The 22,657-nt window shown below is 46.3% G+C and overlaps 1 protein-coding gene across 2 annotated transcripts in view; it reads right to left on the bottom strand.

Moving 5' to 3' along the window:
• PARP6 (poly(ADP-ribose) polymerase family member 6) overlaps positions 1-22,657 on the bottom strand; it is a 154,334-nt gene that overhangs the window by 37,817 nt on the left and 93,860 nt on the right. For both annotated transcript variants that reach the window (XM_075345538.1, XM_075345539.1), the window contains exons 13-15: positions 10,813-10,938; positions 318-383; positions 162-229 (exon numbers count right to left, since the gene is read on the bottom strand). In XM_075345538.1, the coding sequence (XP_075201653.1) occupies positions 162-229; positions 318-383; positions 10,813-10,938 (260 nt within the window). The remainder of the gene's footprint in view (positions 1-161; positions 230-317; positions 384-10,812; positions 10,939-22,657) is intronic.

Below are 22,657 nucleotides of genomic sequence, written 5' to 3'. Positions count from 1 at the left end.
TCTCTGGGTGGGTGAGGTATAACTGTGACTGCCAGCCTGCCCTTACTGGAGTTTGCAGATCTGAAGAAGCTAGCGAGCCACAGTTTTCAGACTACTGCCACGGGTGTTTTCAGGCTAGATATACTTCTATAATTAAAAGCAACATAAGAAAATTGCATTACCATTGTAGGAGGGGGTGGGCTAATGGATCAAGACGATCCATCTGTTTCTTGATTTCCAGGTATGATCCCTAGAAAAAAAAAACAAGATCGTAATAAAAGCAATGCATTTCTTGACTTGTTTCCCAAAACATTTAAAATACAGCCTTTTTGTGTTACCTGGGTCATCTCCCGAATTGACATAACACTGTCTAAGGCTTTCTGGAGACGTTCATAGTTCTTCTTCTGCAATGAACATAGACATGATACCATCACATTATTGTAATTCATGTTAGAGCACCAATTTACTGTGCCCCAGAAAAACTATTACTACGTAAATAAGGGATTACATTACTGTGGTAATAACCATGTAAAAACATATAAAACAGGGGGCTTATTCATATAAACTAATTGGTTTACTCAATCCATACTTGGCAGGAGGGAGACGAACAGCTGTTAAAAGCCAAAAATGAAGCTTTAACCTTATTTATAATTTATTTTGCTTGCTTATACCATATTGATCAAAAGTTATGTGAATATTACCATTGATGTAGTCTTTGATATATAACATTTGAAGCTGCATGATATACTGGATTCCTTATGTATTGAGTACAGAGTGTGCAAACTCTTACATCTGTACTATTTGTGGAATATGTGACATCATTGTGTTCTGTAGAGTCATTGTTGTATGTGAGATATGGTGTTATACGATGTAAGTATACATTTTACATGTTGGACATGTAGTCATTTCACTTGAAGTATATACTGTATAAAACAACACTCATGGCGCAGAAAATACTCCACAAAAAAACAGTGATTTCAATATAGTAAAATAATTTGTTTATTAGGTAAATATTAAAAATATACATATAAAACAATAATGAGTATAATAAATAATGGTGCTTCAACAGGAGGGACGATATATCAGCATAAATGTTAGGATTATAGTAGGCACAGAGTAAACAAAACCAAGGTATTCGATACAGATTGAATATATTATTGTCTAAAAAAATCAAGTATTAGTGAATGTGTCTGGTTTTTGTAAAAATTAAATTATTTACATACAGGAATAAAATTCTTTAATAGTGTAAAAAATAAATATAATCTAGATGCAAAGTATGTTTAAGTAAAAGGTGACGTATAGTATCAGTTTCCAAATCATGTAAATTTAATGAGAAGAAGGTAAATTTCAACATAGAAAACCTAATGTAATTCAATGCAGTGTGTGTATTCAGCAAGTTCTGTGAGGCATTTATGTTGCAAAGTGCTAAGTGCTAATTGGTGACCAGTGAAATAAAGTGCTTCAGGTATAAGGTGCAATGATGATTACTATAAGCGGACAATAATGCATCCAGATAAAGTTCAATGATCGATAAGGTAAAGTGCTCCTGAGCCAGTAAACAATAATTACCTGGTGTATGGTGCTGTGTGGTCCCTCTACCCCGACATACATTTCAATATACTTTTCCTCAGGGGGCCCTGAGGAAAAGTATATAGAAATGTACGTCGGGGTAGAGGGACGTTTCCTGGCACAGGATCACTTTAACTTATCGGTCATTGAACTTTATTTGAATGCATTATTGTCCGCTTATAGTAATCATCATTGCACCTTATACCTTAAGTACTTTATTTCACTGGTCACCGATTAGCACTTAGCACTTTGCAACATAAATGCCTCACGGAACTTGCTGAATACAGACAATGCATTGGATTACATTAGGTTTTCTATGTTGCAATTTACCTTCTTCTCATTAAATTTACATGATTTGGAAACTGATACTATACGTCACCTTTTACTTAAATATACTTTGCATCTAGATTATATTTATTTTTTACACTATTAAAGAATTTTATTCCTGTATGTAAATAATTAAATTTTTACATAAACCAGACACATTCACTAATACTTGAATTTTTAGACAATAATATATTCAATCTGTATTGAATACCTTGTTTTTGTTTACTCTGTGCCTACTATAATCCTAATATTTATGCTGATATATCGTCCCTCCTGTTGAAGCACCATTGTTTATTATACTCATTATTGTTTTATATGTATATTTTTAATATTTACCTAATAAACAAATGATTTTACTATATTGAAATCACTGTTTTTGTGGAGTATTTTCTGCTCCACGAGTGTTGTTTTAAATCCGGTTATACAGTGACCACATTATTTAGACTATATTGTTGTTATTTGAAGTATATATAGTGTATACACCGAATAGTTACTGTACAGTGAATATTCAGGTGATCGGATATTGAAATTGTACAAAGTTTAGTTTCTTCCAATTACTTTGATTTAGACAGGATAGGGTCAATTTGTAGCTGAAGGTTAAATCAAGACTGACTAGGTCAGGAACTCTGACATTAAGTAGCACAGTTGTCACTACAATCATATGTGAAGGCCTGATGTAGCTGTAATCCACCTGCCGCAGAGCAGTCTTCCCAGAGTTAAAGGTCAGCAGCTCTCAGATTGGAATTAGGTTCCTGTGGTTATTTACATTCCCGGCCATTTGTATGTTCATGGTCGTAAGGAGACTACTGAACTCCTGCAATCTGTATGGCGTACCTAAGCCTCCAAGTAACCTATCAAACTTAATAAATATTATTATAAAATATATTTAACCTGTATATGGAAACACTATCATTTTATTTCATAAAGCGTAACCAACGTTTTCATTTTAAATTCATCAATTAATAATTAAGTGAAAATAACTTTGTAATATGTACAATCTGAATGAATACGAGCGGCTGTTGATAAGTCTTTGGCTTTGTGATTTTTTTGGTTTCTATGGTAACGAATATTACATCACATGACAGCCTTAGGGTATGTGCCCACAATCAGGACTCGCGGCGTTCAGAACGCAGCGAGTCCTGACCAGGGAGGCCGCATGTCTCCTCCGCAGGAGAATGCAGGAGATCACAGCTGACTGTGCCCATGATCAGGGTTCAGTGTGCTGCGGTCTCTCGCTTGTGTTCTCCCTATGGAGGACGCATGCGATTCCGCAGAAAATAATTGACATGCTGCGGTCTCAAAAGACGCTCCGCAGGTGAGTGTTTGCTGCGGAAAAAGAAGCATAGTGGGCACGGGATTTTGTCTTGTACTGTACACCGCAGCGTTTCGGACGCAGCTGAGGTAGGCAGCATCCAAAACGCTGCAAATACTGATCGTGGGCACGTAGCCTTATGTGTCTAATATATATTTTCAAAATTTTGTGTTTGTTGCTTATGGCAACAGTGTTCTACGCTCGCGGGAAAACAAAATGGCCAAGTTTAATGCGATATTCACACCAACTGAGAGCAGAGGAGTGATAAAATTCTTGTTTCTACAAGGAAAGTCCGCAAAGGATATTCATAGTGAATGTTGCAGACATTGGGTGATCAATGCCCTTCATATTCCACAGTTAACAACTGGGTTGACAAATTTAAAGCGGGCCACTTCGGCACCAATGATAAGGAACGTTCTGGACGACTGAGAGTGGTTGTTGTTCCGGAGATCGTCGATGCTGTGCACAACCTCATACTGGAGAATCAACAAATTTCAGCTAAAGCAATAGCAGACATTATGGGGATTTCCTGTGAACCTTTTTGTATCATTATCCATGAACATTTAGACATGAGGAAGCTATCTGCAAAGTGGGTCCCCAAATGTTTGACAACAGATCAGAGAAGCATGCAAGTGAAAACTTCCCGGACCATTTGTCAGCGTTTCCGGACTGATCAGAACTTCCTGGATCAACTGGTCTATGGATGAGACGTGGATTTATTTGTATGACCCTGAAAACAAGGAGCAGTAAAAAGAGTGGAGGCACAGTGGTTCTCCTCGTCCAAAGAAGTTCAGGGTGCAAAAATCAGCCACTAAGGTGATGGCGTCTGTGTTCTGCGATAAGAAGGGCATGCTGCTAGTGGACTACCATCAAAATGGTTAAACCATTAATGCAAGGTATTACTTTGAACTTTTGAACCAATAGAAGGCTGCTTTGAAGGCCAAAAGGCGCGAAAGCTGTCCAAAGGAATCTTGTTACTGCATAACAATGCCTCCGCTCTCACTGCACAAGCGACTACAGCAAAACTGGCAGAGCTGGGCTTTCAGCTGGTTGACCACCCACCTTATTCACCAGATCTAGCTCTCTCCGACTATCATATGTTTCCAAACCTGAAGAAACACCTCAAGGGTACCAAATTCCACAACATTTCTGATGCCATGGCTACTACGGATACCTGGCTTGAGGCACAACCGAAATCCTTCTTTTTGCTAGGCTTAGAGAACTTGGAATACTGATGTAAGAAATGTGCTGACATTAGTGGAGAGTATGTGGAATAAATGTAAAGTTTCATCATCGTATCTCATTTCTTTCTGGCTAAAGCCAAAGACTTATCAGCAGCCCCTCGTATATAACCTAAAATATTCAGTGCAGAAACAGCTGTAGTAAGTTATACAAGTTAAAGGGGTTGTCCACTACTTTTACATTTATTTTCCTATCATTCGAATGGGTCATCAATGTCAGATTGGACGGGGTACGACACCTGGCACCCCCGATGATCAGCGGTTCTCGTTGCCGGCGGGTGCAGCAGGCAGCCGGAAATGCTCAGTTTTGGAGATGCACTGTTTTAATAGTGGCCTCGGCCAGGAACTGCACATCCACCACCTATTCAGATCAATAGGAAGTGGATGTGCAGTACCCGGCCGCGGCTGCTATCAGAAGATGGAGCAGCTCTGGAATTGAGCATTTCCGGCTGCCTACTGCCACTGCCAGCACCAAGAACAGCTAATAACCTAGAGTGCAGAGTGTTATACCCCGACCGATCTGACATTGATTACCTATCCTAAGGATATGCTATCAATGTAAAAAAAGAGAATTTTGTTTACTTACCGTAAATTCTTTTTCTTATAGTTCCGTATTGGGAGACCCAGACCATGGGTGTTTAGCTTCTGCCTCCGGAGGACACACAAAGTACTACACTTAAAAGTGTAGCTCCTCCCTCTGAGCTTATACACCCCCTGGTGAGCAGACCCAGCCAGTTTAGTGCAAAAGCTGAAGGAGAATAGCCACCCACAAGTAGAACAGAGCAAGAGCCGGAACAACCGGAGACTCTGTCCACGACAACAGCCGGTGAGAACACGCGGAACAAGAAAATTGCCAACAGGCAACAGGGAGGGTGCTGGGTCTCCCAATACGGAACTATAAGAAAAAGAATTTACGGTAAGTAAACAAAATTCTCTTTTTCTTTATCGTTCCTTTGGGAGACCCAGACCATGGGACATTCCAAAGCAGTCCCTGAGTGGGAAATAAACAGAATAAACTAAGAAGTAGGCAGAACCTAACTTCACAAATGGGCGACAGCCGCCTGAAGAATGCGTCTGCCCAAACTCGCATCTGCTGAAGCATGAGCATGCACTTGGTAGTGCTTCGAAAAGGTATGCAGGCTAGTCCAAGTGGCAGCCTGGCAGACTTGTTGAGCCGTAGCCTGGTGCCTAAAAGCCCAAGAGGCACCGACAGCTCTGGTCGAATGTGCCTTGATCCCCGGCGGGGGAGGCACCTGAGTACTCTGGTAGGCGTCCGAAATGGTCGATCTAATCCAACGGGCTAAGGTCGGCTTAGAAGCAGAGAGGCCCTTGCGCCGACCAGTGGTTAGCACAAAAAGAGAAGTGCACCGCCTAAGTGCAGCGGTGCGAGACACATAGATTCGGAGAGCACGCACCAGATCCAGAGTATACAGCGCTTTTTCAAAGCGATGAACAGGAGCCGGACAAAAGGAAGGTAGGGTAATGTCCTGGTTAAGGTGGAAAGGAGAGACCACCTTAGGAAGAAAGTCCGGAGTCGGACGGAGAACCACCTTGTCTTGATGAGAAACCAAAAAAGGTGACTCCGAAGAGAGCGCAGCCAAATCAGAGACTCTCCTGAGAGAAGTTATGGCCACCAGAAAGGCCACTTACTGTGAAAGACGATACAAGGAAACTTCCCTAAGAGGCTCAAAGGGGGGTTTCTGCAAAACCGTGAGAACCAAATTAAGGTCCCAGGGATCCAAGGGCCGCCGGTAAGGCGGAATGATGTGAGACGCGCCCTGCATGAAGGTGCGGATCTGAGCCAGCCGAACGAGACGCCGCTGGAACAGAACAGACAGAGCTGAGACTTGTCCCTTGAGAGAGTTGAGGGACAGTCCTAGCTGCAGACCGGACTGTAGAAAAGACAGAAGGGTCGGCAAGGAGAAAGGGCAAGGAGGATGGTCGGTAGAGCGACACCAGGACAGGAAAATTCTCCAAGTCCTGTGATAGATCTTAGCAGAGGAAGACTTACGGGCCCGAGTCATAGTGGAGATGACTTCAGGAGGAATACCAGAAGCCGTCAAAATCCAGGACTCAAGAGCCACGCCGTCAATTTGAGAGCCGCAGAATTCGGGCGGAAAAACGGACCTTGCGAGAGTAGGTCTGGACGGTCCGGGACATGCCACGGCATCTCTACGGACAGATGGAGCAGGTCTGGATACCAAGCTCGCCTGGGCCAGTCCGGTGCAATGAGGATGACTCGACGGCCCTCCATTCTGATCTTGCGCAGGACTCTGGGCAAGAGAGCTAGAGGGGGAAACACGTAGGACAGATGAAACTGGGACCAGTCTTGAACCAGAGCGTCCGCGGCGAATGCCTGAGGATCGTGGGAGCGAGCCACGTAAACAGGAACTTTGTTGTTGTGACGGGATGCCATTAGGTCCACGTCCGGAGTGCCCCATCTGCGGCAGATTGACTGAAACACTGCCGGGAGCAGGGACCACTCGCCACCGTCCACGGTTTGACGGCTGAGATAATCTGTCTCCCAGTTTTCCACGCCTGGGATGTGGACTGCGGATATGGTGGACTTGGAGTCCTCCACCCATTGAAGGATGCGTTGTACCTCCAACATTGCCAGGTGGCTGCGTGTCCCGCCTTGGTGGATTGATGTAGGCAACCGCTGTCGCGTTGTCTGACTGGACTCGAATGTGCCTGCCCGCCAACAGGTGGTGAAAAGCTAGGAGAGCTAGAAGCACGGCTCTGGTCTCCAGCACATTGATTGAAAGGGCTGACTCGGACGGAGTCCAAGTGCCCTGCGCTCTGTGGTGGAGACATACCGCTCGCCAGCCGGATAGACTGGCATCCGTGGTGAGGATCACCCAGGACGGGGCCAGGAAGGAGCGCCCCTGGGACAGAGAGAGGGGCCGAAGCCACCACTGAAGAGAGCTCCTGGTCTGTGGCGACAGAGCCACTAACCTGTGTAAGGAGGAAGGCCGCTTGTCCCAACAGTGGAGAATGTCCAGCTGCAGGGGGCGCAGATGGAACTGGGCAAATGGGACAGCTTCCATTGACGCCACCATTTGACCCAGCACCTGCATCAGACGCCTGAGGGTATAACGGCGGGGCCTCAGCAGAGAGCGCACTGCCAGTTGGAGGGACTGCTGTTTGACTAAGGCCAACTTCACAAGTGCCGGCAAAGTCTCGAACTGCATCCCTAGGTACGTGAGACTCTGGGTCGGAGTCAGAGTGGATTTGGGCAGATTGACCAGCCACCCGATTTGGGCTAGAGTGGCGAGAGTGAGCGAGACACTCCGCTGACAGTCTGCGCTGGATGAAGCCTTGACTAGAAGGTCGTCCAGGTAGGGAATCACTGCCAACCCCTGTAGGTGCAGAACCGCAATCACTGCTGCCATGATCTTGGTGAATACCCGAGGGGCTGTGGCCAACCCGAAGGGGAGAGCCACAAATTGGAAATGATCTTCTCCGATTGCAAAACGTAGCCAACGCTGATGTGAAACTGCAATTGGCACATGCAGATAGGCATCTCTGATGTCGATGGACGCCAGGAAATCCCCTTGGGTCATTGAGGCAATGATTGATCGCAGAGACTCCATGCGAAAGTGCCGTACCTGAACATGCTTGTTGAGAAGCTTGAGATCCAGGATGGGCCGGAATGTACCGTCCTTTTTGGGGACTAGGAAGAGATTTGAGTAGAAACCTCTGAACCGTTCCCGGGCGGGAACCGGTACAATTACTCCGTTGGCCTGCAAGGATGCCACGGCCTGTGAGAAGGCGGCGGCCTTGGAGCAGGGGGGGATTGAGAGAAAAAAATCTGTTTGGCGGTCTGGAAGAGAATTCTATCCTGTAGCCGTGGGAGATGATATCTCTCACCCACTGATCGGAGATGTGTTGAAACCAAGCGTCGCCAAAGTGGGAGAGCCTGCCACCGACTAAGGACGTTGCTGGAGCGGGCAGATAGTCACGAGGAGGCTGCCTTAGTGGCAGCACCTCCTGCGGTCTTCTGCGGACGCGCTTTTGGGCGCCAGTTGGATTTCTGGTCCTTGGCTGAGTTAGTGGACGAGGCCGAGGGCTTAGAGGACGACCAGTTGGAGGAACGAAAGGAGCGAAACCTCGACTGATTCCTACCCTGGGCAGGTTTCCTGGCTTTGGTTTGTGGCATGGAAGTACTCTTCCCGCCAGTAGCTTCCTTAATAATTTCATCCAGCTGTTCTCCGAACAGCCGGGACCCAGCAAAAGGGAGCCCAGCAAGGTACTTCTTTGAAGAAGCATCTGCCTTCCACTCTCGAAGCCACAAGATCCTGCGGATAGCGAGGGAATTAGCCGAAGCCACCGCAGTGCGGTGAGAAGCCTCCAGCATGGCAGACATGGCATAGGATGAAAAAGCTGAAGCTTGGGAAGTCAAGGTAACCATTTCGGGCATAGATTCCCTGGTGAGGGAATGCATCTCCTCTAGAGAAGCAGAGATGGCTTTGAGAGCCCACACTGCTGCAAAAGTCGGGGAAAACGAGGCCCCCGCCGCTTCATATACGGATTTGGCCAGAAGGTCAATCTGGCGGTCAGTGGAATCCTTAAGGGAGGTGCCATCAGCCACCGAAACAACGGTCCGGGCTGAGAGCCTAGACACCGGGGGGTCTACCTTTGGGGACTGAGCCCACTCCTTGACCACCTCAGGTGGAAAGGGAAAACGGTCATCAGAACCACGCTTTGGGAAGCGTTTGTTACGACAGGCCCTGGGCTTGGACACAGCGGCCTGAAAACTGGAGTGGTTAAAGAACACACTCTTTGCCCTCTTAGGCGAGGTAAACTGGTGCTTTTCTGCCAGAGAGGGTTGCTCCTCTGATACTGGCGGATTGAGATCCAGTACAGAGTTAATGGAAGCAATCAAGTCACTAACATCTGAGTCACTTTCGGACAGATCAATGGGGTACATGGAGTTAGCCTCCGAACCCCCTGTAAAGGCATCCTCCTCATCCTGCGAGTCCTCTCTTGAATCAGAGCCGGGGGAGGAGGAGGGAGAGGGAACCCTACGTCTCTTCTTAGGAGGACGGGGTCTGGGACCTGATGATGAATCCTCTGTGAGCTCCGGTCCTGAGAGAGCTCTAGCAGCAGAGGCACCCTGTGAGGGGGGCTGATGCATATTCAGCAAAGTCCTGGACAGAAGTCCCATGGACTCAGCAAAAGACTGGGAGATAGACCTAGAAAAGGATTCTACCCAGGCTGGGGGTTCAGCCACAGGAGCAGGAGCAGCCTGAGAGACCACTGGGGGAGAGACTCCAGGCTGTGGCACCGCTAAGGTAGAGCAGGCATCACAATGTGGATAGGTGCTCGGTTCAGCCAGCAGGAGCTTACATGCAGCGCATACAGAGTAAAGCTTTGGAGCCTTGCTCCTCGTAAGAGCGGGATCTGGAGGGCCATAGAGACCTACAGGGGAGGAGACACGCACAGCAGTGGGGAGTGTCCCTCCCTTGTGCAGAACGGCCGCCGGGAGGAGCCGCGCTGTCCCTCTGCATGAGTGACATGCGAGGGCAGTGAAACGAAACTAGGCCTCCGGCGAAGCCGGGGCCTAAATTTGAGCGGCGAGGCCGACGCGCAGGCACCATCGGCGCGGTTCTCGAGCGACAGCTAGAGAACCCGCTGGAAATGTCAGTAAATACAGCAAGCACACTCTCCCCAAACAATAAAGCACAGGGACCCCCAAATATAAACGCCTCAGGTACTTAGCTGCTGAGACGCAGGGCCAGGTCCCTGGGGATGAGTGCTCCAGTCAAGCAGGGTCCTGAAGGGCTGCGGATGGAGACCGGTCTCCTGCCAGGCATGGAGACCGTGCTGGCTCCCACTTCAAGCCAGAGCCCAGGAGGGATGGTGAAGGAGCACGGCATGTAAGGCTCCAGCCTAGGAAATCAACCTTACAACACCGCCGACACAGTGGGGTGAGAAGGGACATGCCGGGGGACCAGACGTGGACCCGCAGTTCTTCAAACTCATTCCAAAAGGAAAAAATCATATGAGAATGCATGTGTGGATGTATGCCTCCTGAACACAAAGCGATAAACTGGCTGGGTCTGCTCACCAGGGGGTGTATAAGCTCAAAGGGAGGAGCTACACTTTTAAGTGTAGTACTTTGTGTGTCCTCCGGAGGCAGAAGCTAAACACCCATGGTCTGGGTCTCCCAAAGGAACAATAAAGAAATAGGGGACAATGTCTTTAAGCACTTTCATGTTTTCCTTGTTTACACTTTAGCATTAGTTGAAGATACAAATGTTACTATTCTACATTTTATATAGTGCTTTATTTTTAATTCCAAAGCTTGAAATACAATTTGGACTCTAAAATTGATAGAGAGCCATGATTTAGAAGTGAAATAGCATAAACGTTTTTTTTTACCTTAGGGTTAAAGGCCAGTGTTTTGGGATCATTAGGATCCACTACTGAAGGGTATGGCTCAAATATAATACTCTTCCTTGGTGACTCAAGGGCAGCTCGACACATTGCAACCAGCAGACCCACAACCTACAGAAGACATGATGCAAAAATAGAACATCAAAATAACATAAGCATAAGAAGAACTGGGTTTTGCCAGATCTTCTACTTCACGCATGTGAGGGACTGGTCCTGCCAGGTTCTCCTGCTTTGATTGTTAAAAGGAGTCTGTCAGAAGAATTTCTCCCCCAAATTTGTTGTAGAGTTTTCAAACACAAGTCCAGCTAACCTTTACATGGCCAGTCTAATTCTCCGTTACGGAATAATCAAAGTTAGAATTTATATGCAAATAAGGCTGTAGATTTACAGCACCATCTCTGCTTTCTTGACTGATGGCTCCTTTGTCAGAAGTCACACAGCATAGAGACTGTCAGTCAAAAAGGAGTCGGTGCTGGGTGGGGAATAGAGCTGGAGTGGCAAAAGCTTCAGAACTCCAAATAGTCTGTCAACCTCAATTGCAGATCAATTCAAACACTGATTTCTCAGTAACAGAGGAATAGACTGGCCATGTAAAGGTATCACTGGACTTGTCTTTGAAAAAGCTACATGCACATAACAGTTTTGGGGGTTAAATCCAGCTGGTAGATTTCTTTTAAAGGAAATTTGTCGTTGTTTTTATATTAAATGTTTCTTTTTTATTTTTTAGATACTGTTTTAAAATCCCTCCTACTTACTTGGACTCATATTTCCTGTTCTTTTCAGCAGCCACATAGACATAAGCAGCAATTGACTCAAACCCTGTAAGCAACTTACTCAGACCCTATTGTGTTTAATGAAGTTTTGAATGAGCCACTCTTTCATGAATGGTGGATGCTGTGCTATCTACTATATGTAGAGGTGGTACCTTTCATTGTAAACTTATCTGGGATAATAATGAGACTGATGAAAAGTGTTCTGTAAAAAAATAAAGTTTTAGTCTATTGCAAAAAGTTAATTTATTTCAGTAATTCAATGCAAAAAGGGAAATGCATATATGATAAAGAGTCATTATAAACAGAGTGATCTATTTCAAGTGTTTATTTCTGTTAATGTTGATTATGGCTTATCTTAGAAAATTAAAATAATTACCCCAAAACACCTGCAAAGGATTCCTAAGCATTTAACATGCATTTAACATGCTACACAATCATGGGGAAGACTGCTGACTTGACAGATGTCCAGAAGGCAGTCATTGACACACTCCACAAGGAGGGTAAGCCACAAAAAGTCATTGCTAAACAAGCTGGCTGTTCACATAGTGCTGTATCCAAGCATATTAATATAAAGTTAAGTGGAATGAAAAAGTGTGGTAGGAAAAGATGCACAAACAACTGGGATAACCAGCCTTGATAGGATTGTTAAAGGGAAGATGTCGTCCAAAAAAATAAAATTCAATAACTGAAAAAATGTAAAGTATTAATGTTTTAATGTTTTGTTTAGATATTATTATTTGTCTGTAGAAATAGCCTGGATTACAGCTGCAGTAAAAGTGGGTGGAATCTGCTCTCCTGTGTGTGATGTCACCTCCCCCTCCCAATCTGGGTGTTTCCAAAGGATAACAGAGAATGAAGTTTAGGAAAACAGTGCAGAGCCATTTTGCTGGTGACCAGAAATGTCTAAAGTGTCACCAAGGACAGCAGGAGTATCACACAGGATAGGATTAGATACACGGCTCAGCAGACAGTATCACAGGACAGGATTAGATACACAACTCAGCAGACAGTATCACACAGGATAGGATTAGATACACAGCTCAGCAGATAGTATCACACAGGAAAGGATTAGATACACAGGTCAGCAGACAGTATCACACACAGGAGAGGATTAGATACAGCTCAGCAGGCAGTATCATACAGGAGAGGATTAAACACACGGCATCGGGTGGAAGCGGGGGTGTCATTGGAGACTGTAGCAGCGGTGGCGGGGGAGGGGCGCCGGTAATCACACACTGCTCTGCATGCACGCCCGCAGCGGCTGCAGCAAGAAGAGTGGAGGGGGTGTCATTGAAGCATTGGAGATGGTAACAGCGGCGGTGGTGGGGGGAGGGGCACCAGTACTCACTTGCTCTGCATGCACACGCACACAAAGACACAGCTCTGCAGCATGCACGCCGGCAGCGGCGGCGGGGAGGAGAGCGGGGCTGGGTAGAGCGGGGGGAGGGGGTGTCATTGGAGACGGTAACGGCAGGGGGAGGGAAGGGGAGGCACCCCGGCGCCCCGTAATTACACATTCCGGCGGTTGACAGGGGTAAAGTGGAGCAAACAGCATGGCTGTGAGCTCCACGATGATGGCGTTGATCTCCTCCCTCTGCTGTGATCTGGACAGCCCAGGGGGTGCGTCCAGGTCACAGCAGACGCTTTCTCTAATGTTACTAAATGGGGTTGGAGACCAACTATCAGAGTCTATGCCCAGAGGGTTGCCATAAATGAGGTGAGTAACTGTCGTTACAAACACCAAATCCAAGATGTCAGCCCCCAGTGCCTTCAGTAAAACCAGAATTAAATAAAAACTATTGTAAATAATCAGTGATTTTAATTTTGTATTAAAAATACTGATTTAATCATAACTATTGTTAATACAAAAATAAAAAAACGCGACACCCTTCCTTTAAGAAAAGGCCATTCAAAAATTTAGGGGGAGATGCACAAGTAGTGGATGCTGCTGGAGTAAGTGATTCAAGAGCCACTACACACAGACGTATCCAGGACATGGGCGACAACTTTCGCATTCCTTGTGTCAAGCTACTCATGATCAATCGACAACGCCAAAAGCATCTTACCTGGGCCAAGGAGAAAAAGAACTGGACTGTTGCTCAGTGGTCCAAGGTGTTGTTTACAGATGAAAGTAAATTTTGCATTTAATTTGGAAATCAAGGTCCCAGAGTCTGGAGGAAGAGTGGAGCGGCCACAATCCAAGCTGCTTGAGGTCTAGTATGAAGTTTCCACAATCTATGATAGTTTGGGGAGCCATGTCATCTGCTGGTGTAGGTCCACTGTGTTTTATGAAGACCAAAGTCAGTGTAGCCGTCTACCAGGACATTTTAGAGCACTTCATGCTTCCCTCTGCCGACAAGCTTTTTGGAGATGGAAATTTCATTTTCCAGCAGGATTTGGCACCTGTCCACACTGCCAAAAGTACCAATACCTGGTGTAATAACCACAGTATCACTGTGCTTCATTGGCCAGAAAACTCACCTTACCTAAACCCCATAGAGAATCTATGGAATATTGTCAAGAGAAAAATAAGACACCAGACCGAACAATGCAGACGAGCTGAAGACTGCTAACAAAGCAACCTGTGCTTCCATAATACCTCAGTAGGGCCACAGGCTGATCGCCTCCATGCCACTCCGCATTGATGCACTAATTCATGCAAAATGAGCCCCGACCAAGTATTGAGTGCGTTTACTGTACATTCTTTTCAGTAGGCGCCAACATTTCTGTGTTTAAAATCATTTTTTCAGTTGTTCTTATATAATATTCTAATTTTCTGAGATAATGACTTTTGGGTTTTCATTGGGTGTAAGCCATAATCATCAACATTAACATAAATAAACACTTGAAATAGATCACTCTGTAATGACTGCATATAATATATGCGTTTCTGTTTTTGTTGTGAATTAATGAAATAAATGAACTTTTTGATGATATTCTAATTTATTGAGATGTACCTGTATCTCCATGCACCAGTGTAATCTGCCTGTGGAGTTGGAGGTACACTGCAGCTTCAAGTATAGAAAATTCTCCCAGTGACCTCATCAGAGCTTATGGCTAAAATCCCTACCTGCTAGATGATATTCAAATTCATTGAGGTGCACCTGTATGCATGTGTATGTATATATATATATGTATATATATATATATATATATATATATATATATATATATATATATATATATATATATACAGTGCCTACAAGTAGTATTCAACCCCCTGCAGATTTAGCAGATTTGATAAGATGCAAATAAGTTAGAGCCTGCAAACTTCAAACAAGAGCAGGATTTATTAACAGATGCATAAATCTTACAAACCAACAAGTTATGTTGCTCAGTTAAATTTTAATAAATTTTCAACATAAAAGTGTGGGTCAATTATTATTCAACCCCTAGGTTTAATATTTTGTGGAATAACCCTTGTTTGCAATTACAGCTAATAATCGTCTTTTATAAGACCTGATCAGGCCGGCACAGGTCTCTTTAGTTATCTTGGCCCACTCCTCCATGCAGATCTTCTCCAAGTTATCTAGGTTCTTTGGGTGTCTCATGTGGACTTTAATCTTGAGCTCCTTCCACAAGTTTTCAATTGGGTTAAGGTCAGGAGACTGACTAGGCCACTGCAACACCTTGATTTTTCCCTCTTGAACCAGGCCTTGGTTTTCTTGGCTGTGTGCTTTGGGTCGTTGTCTTGTTGGAAGATGAAATGACGACCCATCTTAAGATCCTTGATGGAGGAGCGGAGGTTCTTGGCCAAAATCTCCAGGTAGGCCGTGCTATCCATCTTCCCATGGATACGGACCAGATGGCCAGGCCCCTTGGCTGAGAAACAGCCCCACAGCATGATGCTGCCACCACCATGCTTGACTGTAGGGATGGTATTCTTGGGGTCCTATGCAGTGCCATCCAGTCTCCAAACGTCACGTGTGTGGTTGGCACCAAAGATCTCGATCTTGTTCTCATCAGACCAGAGAACCTTGAACCAGTCTGTCTCAGAGTCCTCCAAGTGATCATGAGCAAACTGTAGACGAGCCTTGACATGACGCTTTGAAAGTAAAGGTACCTTACGGGCTCGTCTGGAACGGAGACCATTGCGGTGGAGTACGTTACTTATGGTATTGACTGAAACCAATGTCCCCACTGCCATGAGATCTTCCCGGAGCTCCTTCCTTGTTGTCCTTGGGTTAGCCTTGACTCTTCGGACAAGCCTGGCCTCGGAACGGGTGGAAACTTTCAAAGGCTGTCCAGGCCGTGGAAGGCTAACAGTAGTTCCATAAGCCTTCCACTTCCGGATGATGCTCCCAACAGTGGCGACAGGTAGGCCCAACTCCTTGGAAAGGGTTTTGTACCCCTTGCCAGCCTTGTGACCCTCCACGATCTTGTCTCTGATGGCCTTGGAATGCTCCTTTGTCTTTCCCATGTTGACCAAGTATGAGTGATGTTCACAAGTTTGGGGAGGGTCTTAATTAGTCAGAAAAGGCTGGAAAAAGAGATAATTAATCCAAACATGTGAAGCTCATTGTTCTTTGTGCCTGAAATACTTCTTAATACTTTAGGGGACCCAAACAAAATTCTTGTGGTTTGAGGGGTTGAATAATAAATGACCCTCTGAATAAACTTTTCACAATTTAAAAAAAATAAATAAAAAAAGAAATAACATTCTTTTTTGCTGCAGTGCATTTCACACTTCCAGGCTGATCTACAGTCCAAATGTCACAATGCCACGTTAATTCCGAATGTGTAAACCTGCTAAATCTGCAGGGGGTTGAATACTACTTGTAGTCACTGTATATATATATAAATATATATATATATATATATATATATATATATATATATATATATATATATATAAAATACAGTCGGGAAAATAAGTATTTGATACAGTGGCAATTTTGCAAGTTTTCCCACTTACAGAGGTCTGTAATTTTTATCCTAGGTACACTTCAACTGTAACAGACAGAAAAGAAAAAGATCCAGAAAGATCTCAAGGTATACTTTTTAAATAATTAATTTGCATTTTATTGTATGAAATAAATATTTGATTGCCTAACAACCAGCAAGATTTCTGGCTCTCACAGGCCTGTTATCTTTTCTTTAAGAAGCCCTCTTACTGTGCATTTATTACCTGGATTAATTGCACCTGTTTGAACCCGTTACCTGTATAAATGACACCTGTCCACACAATCAATCACACTCCAACCTCTCCATCATGACCAACACCAAAGAGTTGTCTAAGGACACCAGGGACAAAATTGTAGACCTGCAGAAGGCTGAGACTGGCTACAGGACAATAGGCAAGCAGCTTGGTGAGAAGACAACAACTGTTGGCGCAATTATTAGAAAATGGAAGAAACATAAGATGACTAGTAATCTTACTTGATCTGGGGCTGCATGCAAGATCTCATCTTATGGGGCAAGGATGCTTCTGAGAAAGGTGAGGAATCAGCCCAGAATTACACTGGAGGTCCTGGTCAATGACCTGAAGAGATCTTAGACCACAGTCTCAAAGATTACAGTTAGTAACACACTACGCAATGATGGATTAAAATCCTGCAGGGCACGCAATGTCCCCCTACTCACGCCAGCAGCCTGTTTAAAGTTTGCCAATGACCATCTGGATGATCCAGAGGAGGCATGGGAGAAGTTCATATGGTCAGATGAGACCAAAATAGAACTTTTTGGTATCAACTAAACTCGCCGTATTTGGAGGAAAAAGAAGAATGAGACAAACCCGTAGAACACCATCCCAATCGTGAAACATGGGGGTGGAAACATCATACTTTGGGGGTGCTTTTCTGCAAAGGAAACAGAACAACTGCAAGGTATTGAAGCGAGGATGAATAGGGTCATGTATCAGGAGATTTTATCCAACAACCTACTTCCCTCAGTTAGCATTGAAGATGGATCCTGGCTGGGTCTTCCAGCATGACAATGATCCAAAACACACAGCCAGGGCAACTAAAGAGTGGTTCAATAAGAGGCATTTCAAGGTCCTTGTGTGGCCTATCCAGTCTTCCGACTCAACCCAATAGAAAATCTTTGGAGGGTGCCGAAACTCAATGTTGCCCAGAGACAGCCCCGAAACCTGAAAGATCTGGAGAAGATCTATATGGAGGAGTGGACCAAAATCCCTGCTGGTATGTGCAAACCTGGCCAAGAACTACAGGAGATATCTGACCTCTTTAAAGACCTCTCCATTCTTTGTAGGTGGGAAAATTACAAAATTGGCAGTGTATCAAATACTTATTTTCCCCACTGTGTATGTATATATATATATATATATATATATATATCTATATATATAATTGCCTTATTCTGTCTGTCTGTCTGTCATGCTCCAAAATTGTGTCCTTACGGTGACACAAAGCTGATTGGCCGCTGGGCTCGCCATGGCCCCGCCCCCCCGCACGGATTGGTCGCTTGCCCAGGCTCACCCCCACACGGATTGGCCTCTCGCCCCGGCACCCTGCACGTATTGGCTACTCGGCCACGCCCCCCTCACGCAATGCACGCTCGCTCTAGCCCCGCCCCCCGCACGCATTCCCCGAACTGACACGGACGGAGACACGACTCCCAGGTGAATACTGTACCCCCGGGAGGCCACATCAGCGCGGAACATCCACACGCACACACATAACAGCACACACACACACATACACACACATCAGATCACACTCACTCTCACACACACCTCACACACACATCACATCGCATCGCATCCACACACTCACAGCATCCGCCGATATCGCTTGCTTCTCGGCCTCCCTCGCATTGCTGGCCTTGCCGCCCTATGCTGGTGTGGGCTCCCGTGCGAGCGGGGGACGTGATACACTGGTAACCATGCTCGACAAAAAAAGACTATCGTGGTTTGGGCGTATCAACGCTATTAAAATGGATGTTCTTCCTAGGTTTCTTTTCTTGTTCCAAACGGTACCTATTCAGCTGCCGGGGAGTTACTTTTCCAAAATTCGGACGGCTTTGTCAAGGTTCGTTTGGGGGAATAGGAGACCTCGGACAAGCATAAAAACTCTTACCAGACACAAAAATAATGGAGGGGCAGGGCTCCCAAATTTCCAGTTATACTACAGGGCAACTATTCTAACGAGGATAATGGATTGGCACTTCCATAGGAACTCGAAACAATGGGTCGCGATCGAACAGGACGGATTGGGAGTCCCTTTGCACTTCCTCTCATGGATGGGAAAGGAGAGTAGGTCACAGATAGAGAAGGGAATGGAGTTTATTTGGACAGTGATGGGGACGTGGGACGGTGAGGTTAAGAGGGGTTCTCTCTCACAGGGGAGGGGTCCACTTACCCCCCTCTTTGGCAACCAGGAGTTCCCTCCGGGGCTTCATTCCAATAAATTTCTGGGATATGCTCGGGTGGAGGAAACTCGTTTTTTTCATGTGCTCCAGGGAAATACCCTGCCCCCTTATGCATCTCTACGGGCCACAGGGAGAGAGGTTTCCTGGATAGAATATATGCAGCTGAAATCGTTTCTATCCAACCAGGACAGGGAGAGGAAGTTGAGGACCCCCCCTACTCCATTTGAGAAATTGTTCTTGCAGGGTTCGTCACCTGGGCATGTCATCTCTCTTATTTATAAAATGCTGAATCAGAGAGACATGTCGGACAAACCCAAATTTGTCTATAGATGGGGAGAGGAACTGGGAGAGGACATTTCGGAGGACAGATGGAGCAGGGCGTTTCTGTGGACCCACAAACTTTCTCTGGCTTGTGCCGCCCAAGAGAAAAACTATAAAATTCTCACAAGGTGGTACCAATACCCGACCAAATTGCATGCTATCTTTCCCTCAGTGTCCGACATGTGCTGGAGATGTGGTACAGAAAAAGGGTCTATGTTACATATATGGTGGAGCTGTGCTAAATTGCAACCATTCTGGGACTCAGTGTTTTCTCTGTATAAAAAGATGAGTGGGGGTGAGGTGGAGAGATCTCCCCAGGTGGCCCTCCTCTCTATCCTCCCTGGTTCATTCAAGTCACAAAAGAGGGACCTGCTGCGATTTTGTTTAGCGGCAGCCCGTATAATTATTCCCAGATACTGGAAACAGACTAGATGCCCCACGTTAGCTGACTGGGTAGAGGAGATGGCAAACCTCCAGAGAATGGAGGAACTCACAGCTGAACTTAATGGGCTCACGGAAAAATTTATCACAGTGTGGGGACCGTGGATTACGTTCATGGAGTCTCCTGAGTTCACGGTGAGTCTGGCAGATTTTTTGGGATGAGAAATGGTGACATACCTTGTCTTCCCCTCTCCCCACACACTTTTTTCCCCCACCCCCTCTTTACCCTACTTTCTTCACTCTATTTGATTCCTTCTTTTCTAAGCTTATATCTGTTCTTTTTTTTTTTTTCTAGTTTTCTACTTTTTCTTAAATGTTTATTCAATAACTTAAAATGGGATTGTTTTATGCTGAGAGTGGTCTTGTCAATTATCAGGAAGACATGTTTAGCTGGAACTCTGATTTCTAGTGTATGGATTGTCATGGAGTGTTAGCATAAGGATAGCTTATAGAGTTCCAATGAAATATACAATGTGATGTTATTTTTGTCATTCCGAAACTGAGAGATCACTGTTTATGTTTTATAATCTTTATAAATGTTCAAGATGTATGATTGATTTATAAACTTAATAATAAAACAGATTTGAAATACACTGGTAACCATGCTAGCATAGTTACCAGCGCATCAAGGTCCTGCAGCGGCGAAACATCCAGACGCACACACATAGCACACACACACACATACACACACACACACATCAGATCTCACTCACTCTCACACACACACACATCACACACACATCACATCGCATCCACACACTCACAGCATCCGGCGATATCGCTTGCTTCTCGGCCTCGATACTGTGCTGTTGTGACCTTCCAGGACCTGCCGGAGGATCACATGGCCAGAAGCATGTGGTATCTCCGGATGTTGTGAGTATGAGCGCCTATGTGTAATATCGTCAATGTGTGTGTGTGTGAGTGTATGCGATCGGGTGTGTGTGAGTGTATGCGATCGGGTGGGTGTGAGTGTATGCGATCGGGTGGGTGTGAGTGTATGCGATCGGGTGGGTGTGTGTGTGTGTGAGTGTATACGATCGGATCTGTGAGTGTCGGCAGAGGAGCACGGCGTGCTGGAGGAGGCTGGGAGGAGAGAGGCTGATCCTGGGGAAGGCTGGGAGGGTGGAGGCTGAGAGAAGAGAGGCTGATGTTGGGGGAGGCGGAGGCTGGGGTAGGCTGGGAGGAGAGAGGCTGATGCTGCGGGCAGAGAGGCTGATGCTGCGGGCATAGAGGCTGATGCTGCGGGCACAGAGGCTGATGCTGCGGGCACAGAGGCTGATGCTGCGGGCACAGAGGCTGATGCTGCGGGCACAGAGGCTGATGCTGCGGGCATAGAGGCTGATGCTGCGGGCACAGAGGCTGATGCTGCGGGCACAGAGACTGATGCTGCGGGCAGAGAGGCTGATGCTGCGGGCAGAGAGGCTGATGCTGCGGGCACAGAGGCTGATGCTGCGGGCATAGAGGCTGATGCTGCGGGCATAGAGGCTGATGCTGCGGGCATAGAGGCTGATGCTGCGGGCATAGAGGCTGATGCTGCGGGCAGAGAGGCTGATGCTGCGGGCAGAGAGGCTGATGCTGCGGGCACAGAGGCTGATGCTGCGGCCAGCATGGGGGATGAAGCACGTTTGGGAGTACGCAGCATGGCGGATGGAGCACGTTTGGGAGTGCGCAGCATGGCGGATGGACCACGTTTGGGAGGGCGCAGCATGGCAGATGGACCACGTTTGGGAGTGCGCAGCATGGCGGATGGAGCACGTTTGGGAGTGCGCAGCATGGCGGATGGAGCACGTTTGGGAGTGCGCAGCATGGCGGATGGCGCACGTTTGGGAGTGCGCAGCATGGCGGATGGAGCACATTTGGGAGTGCGCAGCATGGCGGATGGAGCACGTTTGGGAGTCCGCAGCATGGCGGATGGAGCACGTTTGGGAGTGCGCAGCATGGTGGATGGAGCACTTTTGGGATAGCGCAGCATGGCGGATGGAGCACATTTGGGAGTGCGCAGCATGGAGGATGGAGCATGTTTGGGAGAGCGCAGCATGGCGGATGGAGCACGATGGGGAGTGCGCAGCATGGGAGATGGAGCACGTTTGGGACTGCGCAGCATGGCGGATGGAGCACGATGGGGAGTGCGCAGCATGGGAGATGGAGCACGATGGGGGGTGCGCAGCATGGGGAATGGAGCACGATGGGGGGTGCGCAGCTTAGGGGATGGAGCACGATGGGGGGTGCGCAGCTTGGGGGATTGAGCACGATGGGGGGTGCGCAGCATGGGGGATGGAGCACGATGGGGGGTGCGCAGCATGGGGGATGGAGCACGATGGGAGGTGCACACCTCCCCCCAACACACACACACACGCGCACTGCACAACACACACACACAGGGAAACACAAACACCGCCCTACACAGACACCCACACACACAGACAACGCTGAACACACACAACACCCAACACACAAACACCGCGGCATACATAAATATACGCACATACCGCGCAACACACACTGCACAAAACATACCTCCCCCCAAAACACACACAAACCACGCAACACACACACACAATGCTACAGACACACAGCGCTCCACAAACAACGCAACACACACAACGCAACACACAAACAACACCGCTCTCACCCCCCGCCACACCCAGACAACACCCAGAACATGTACAGCGCCCTACACAAACACTTGGTAACTACACACAACAACATCTGTATATATATAACAAAAATCATACATGAACCACACAATACGTAAATTCTAGAATACCCGATGCGTAGAATCGGGCCACCTTCTAGTATATATATATATATATATATATATATATATATATATACAGTGCCTACAAGTAGTATTCAACCCCCTGCAGATTTTGCAGGTTTACACATTCGGAATTAACTTGGCATTGTGACATTTGGACTGTAGATCAGCCTGGAAGTGTGAAATGCACTGCAGCAAAAAAGAATGT

The sequence above is a fragment of the Anomaloglossus baeobatrachus genome, chromosome 4, assembly GCF_048569485.1.
Source record: "Anomaloglossus baeobatrachus isolate aAnoBae1 chromosome 4, aAnoBae1.hap1, whole genome shotgun sequence".
NCBI lineage: Eukaryota > Metazoa > Chordata > Amphibia > Anura > Aromobatidae > Anomaloglossus > Anomaloglossus baeobatrachus.
The sequence above is the reverse complement of the archived record's forward strand: the minus strand, read 5'-3'. Positions and strand labels throughout refer to the sequence as shown.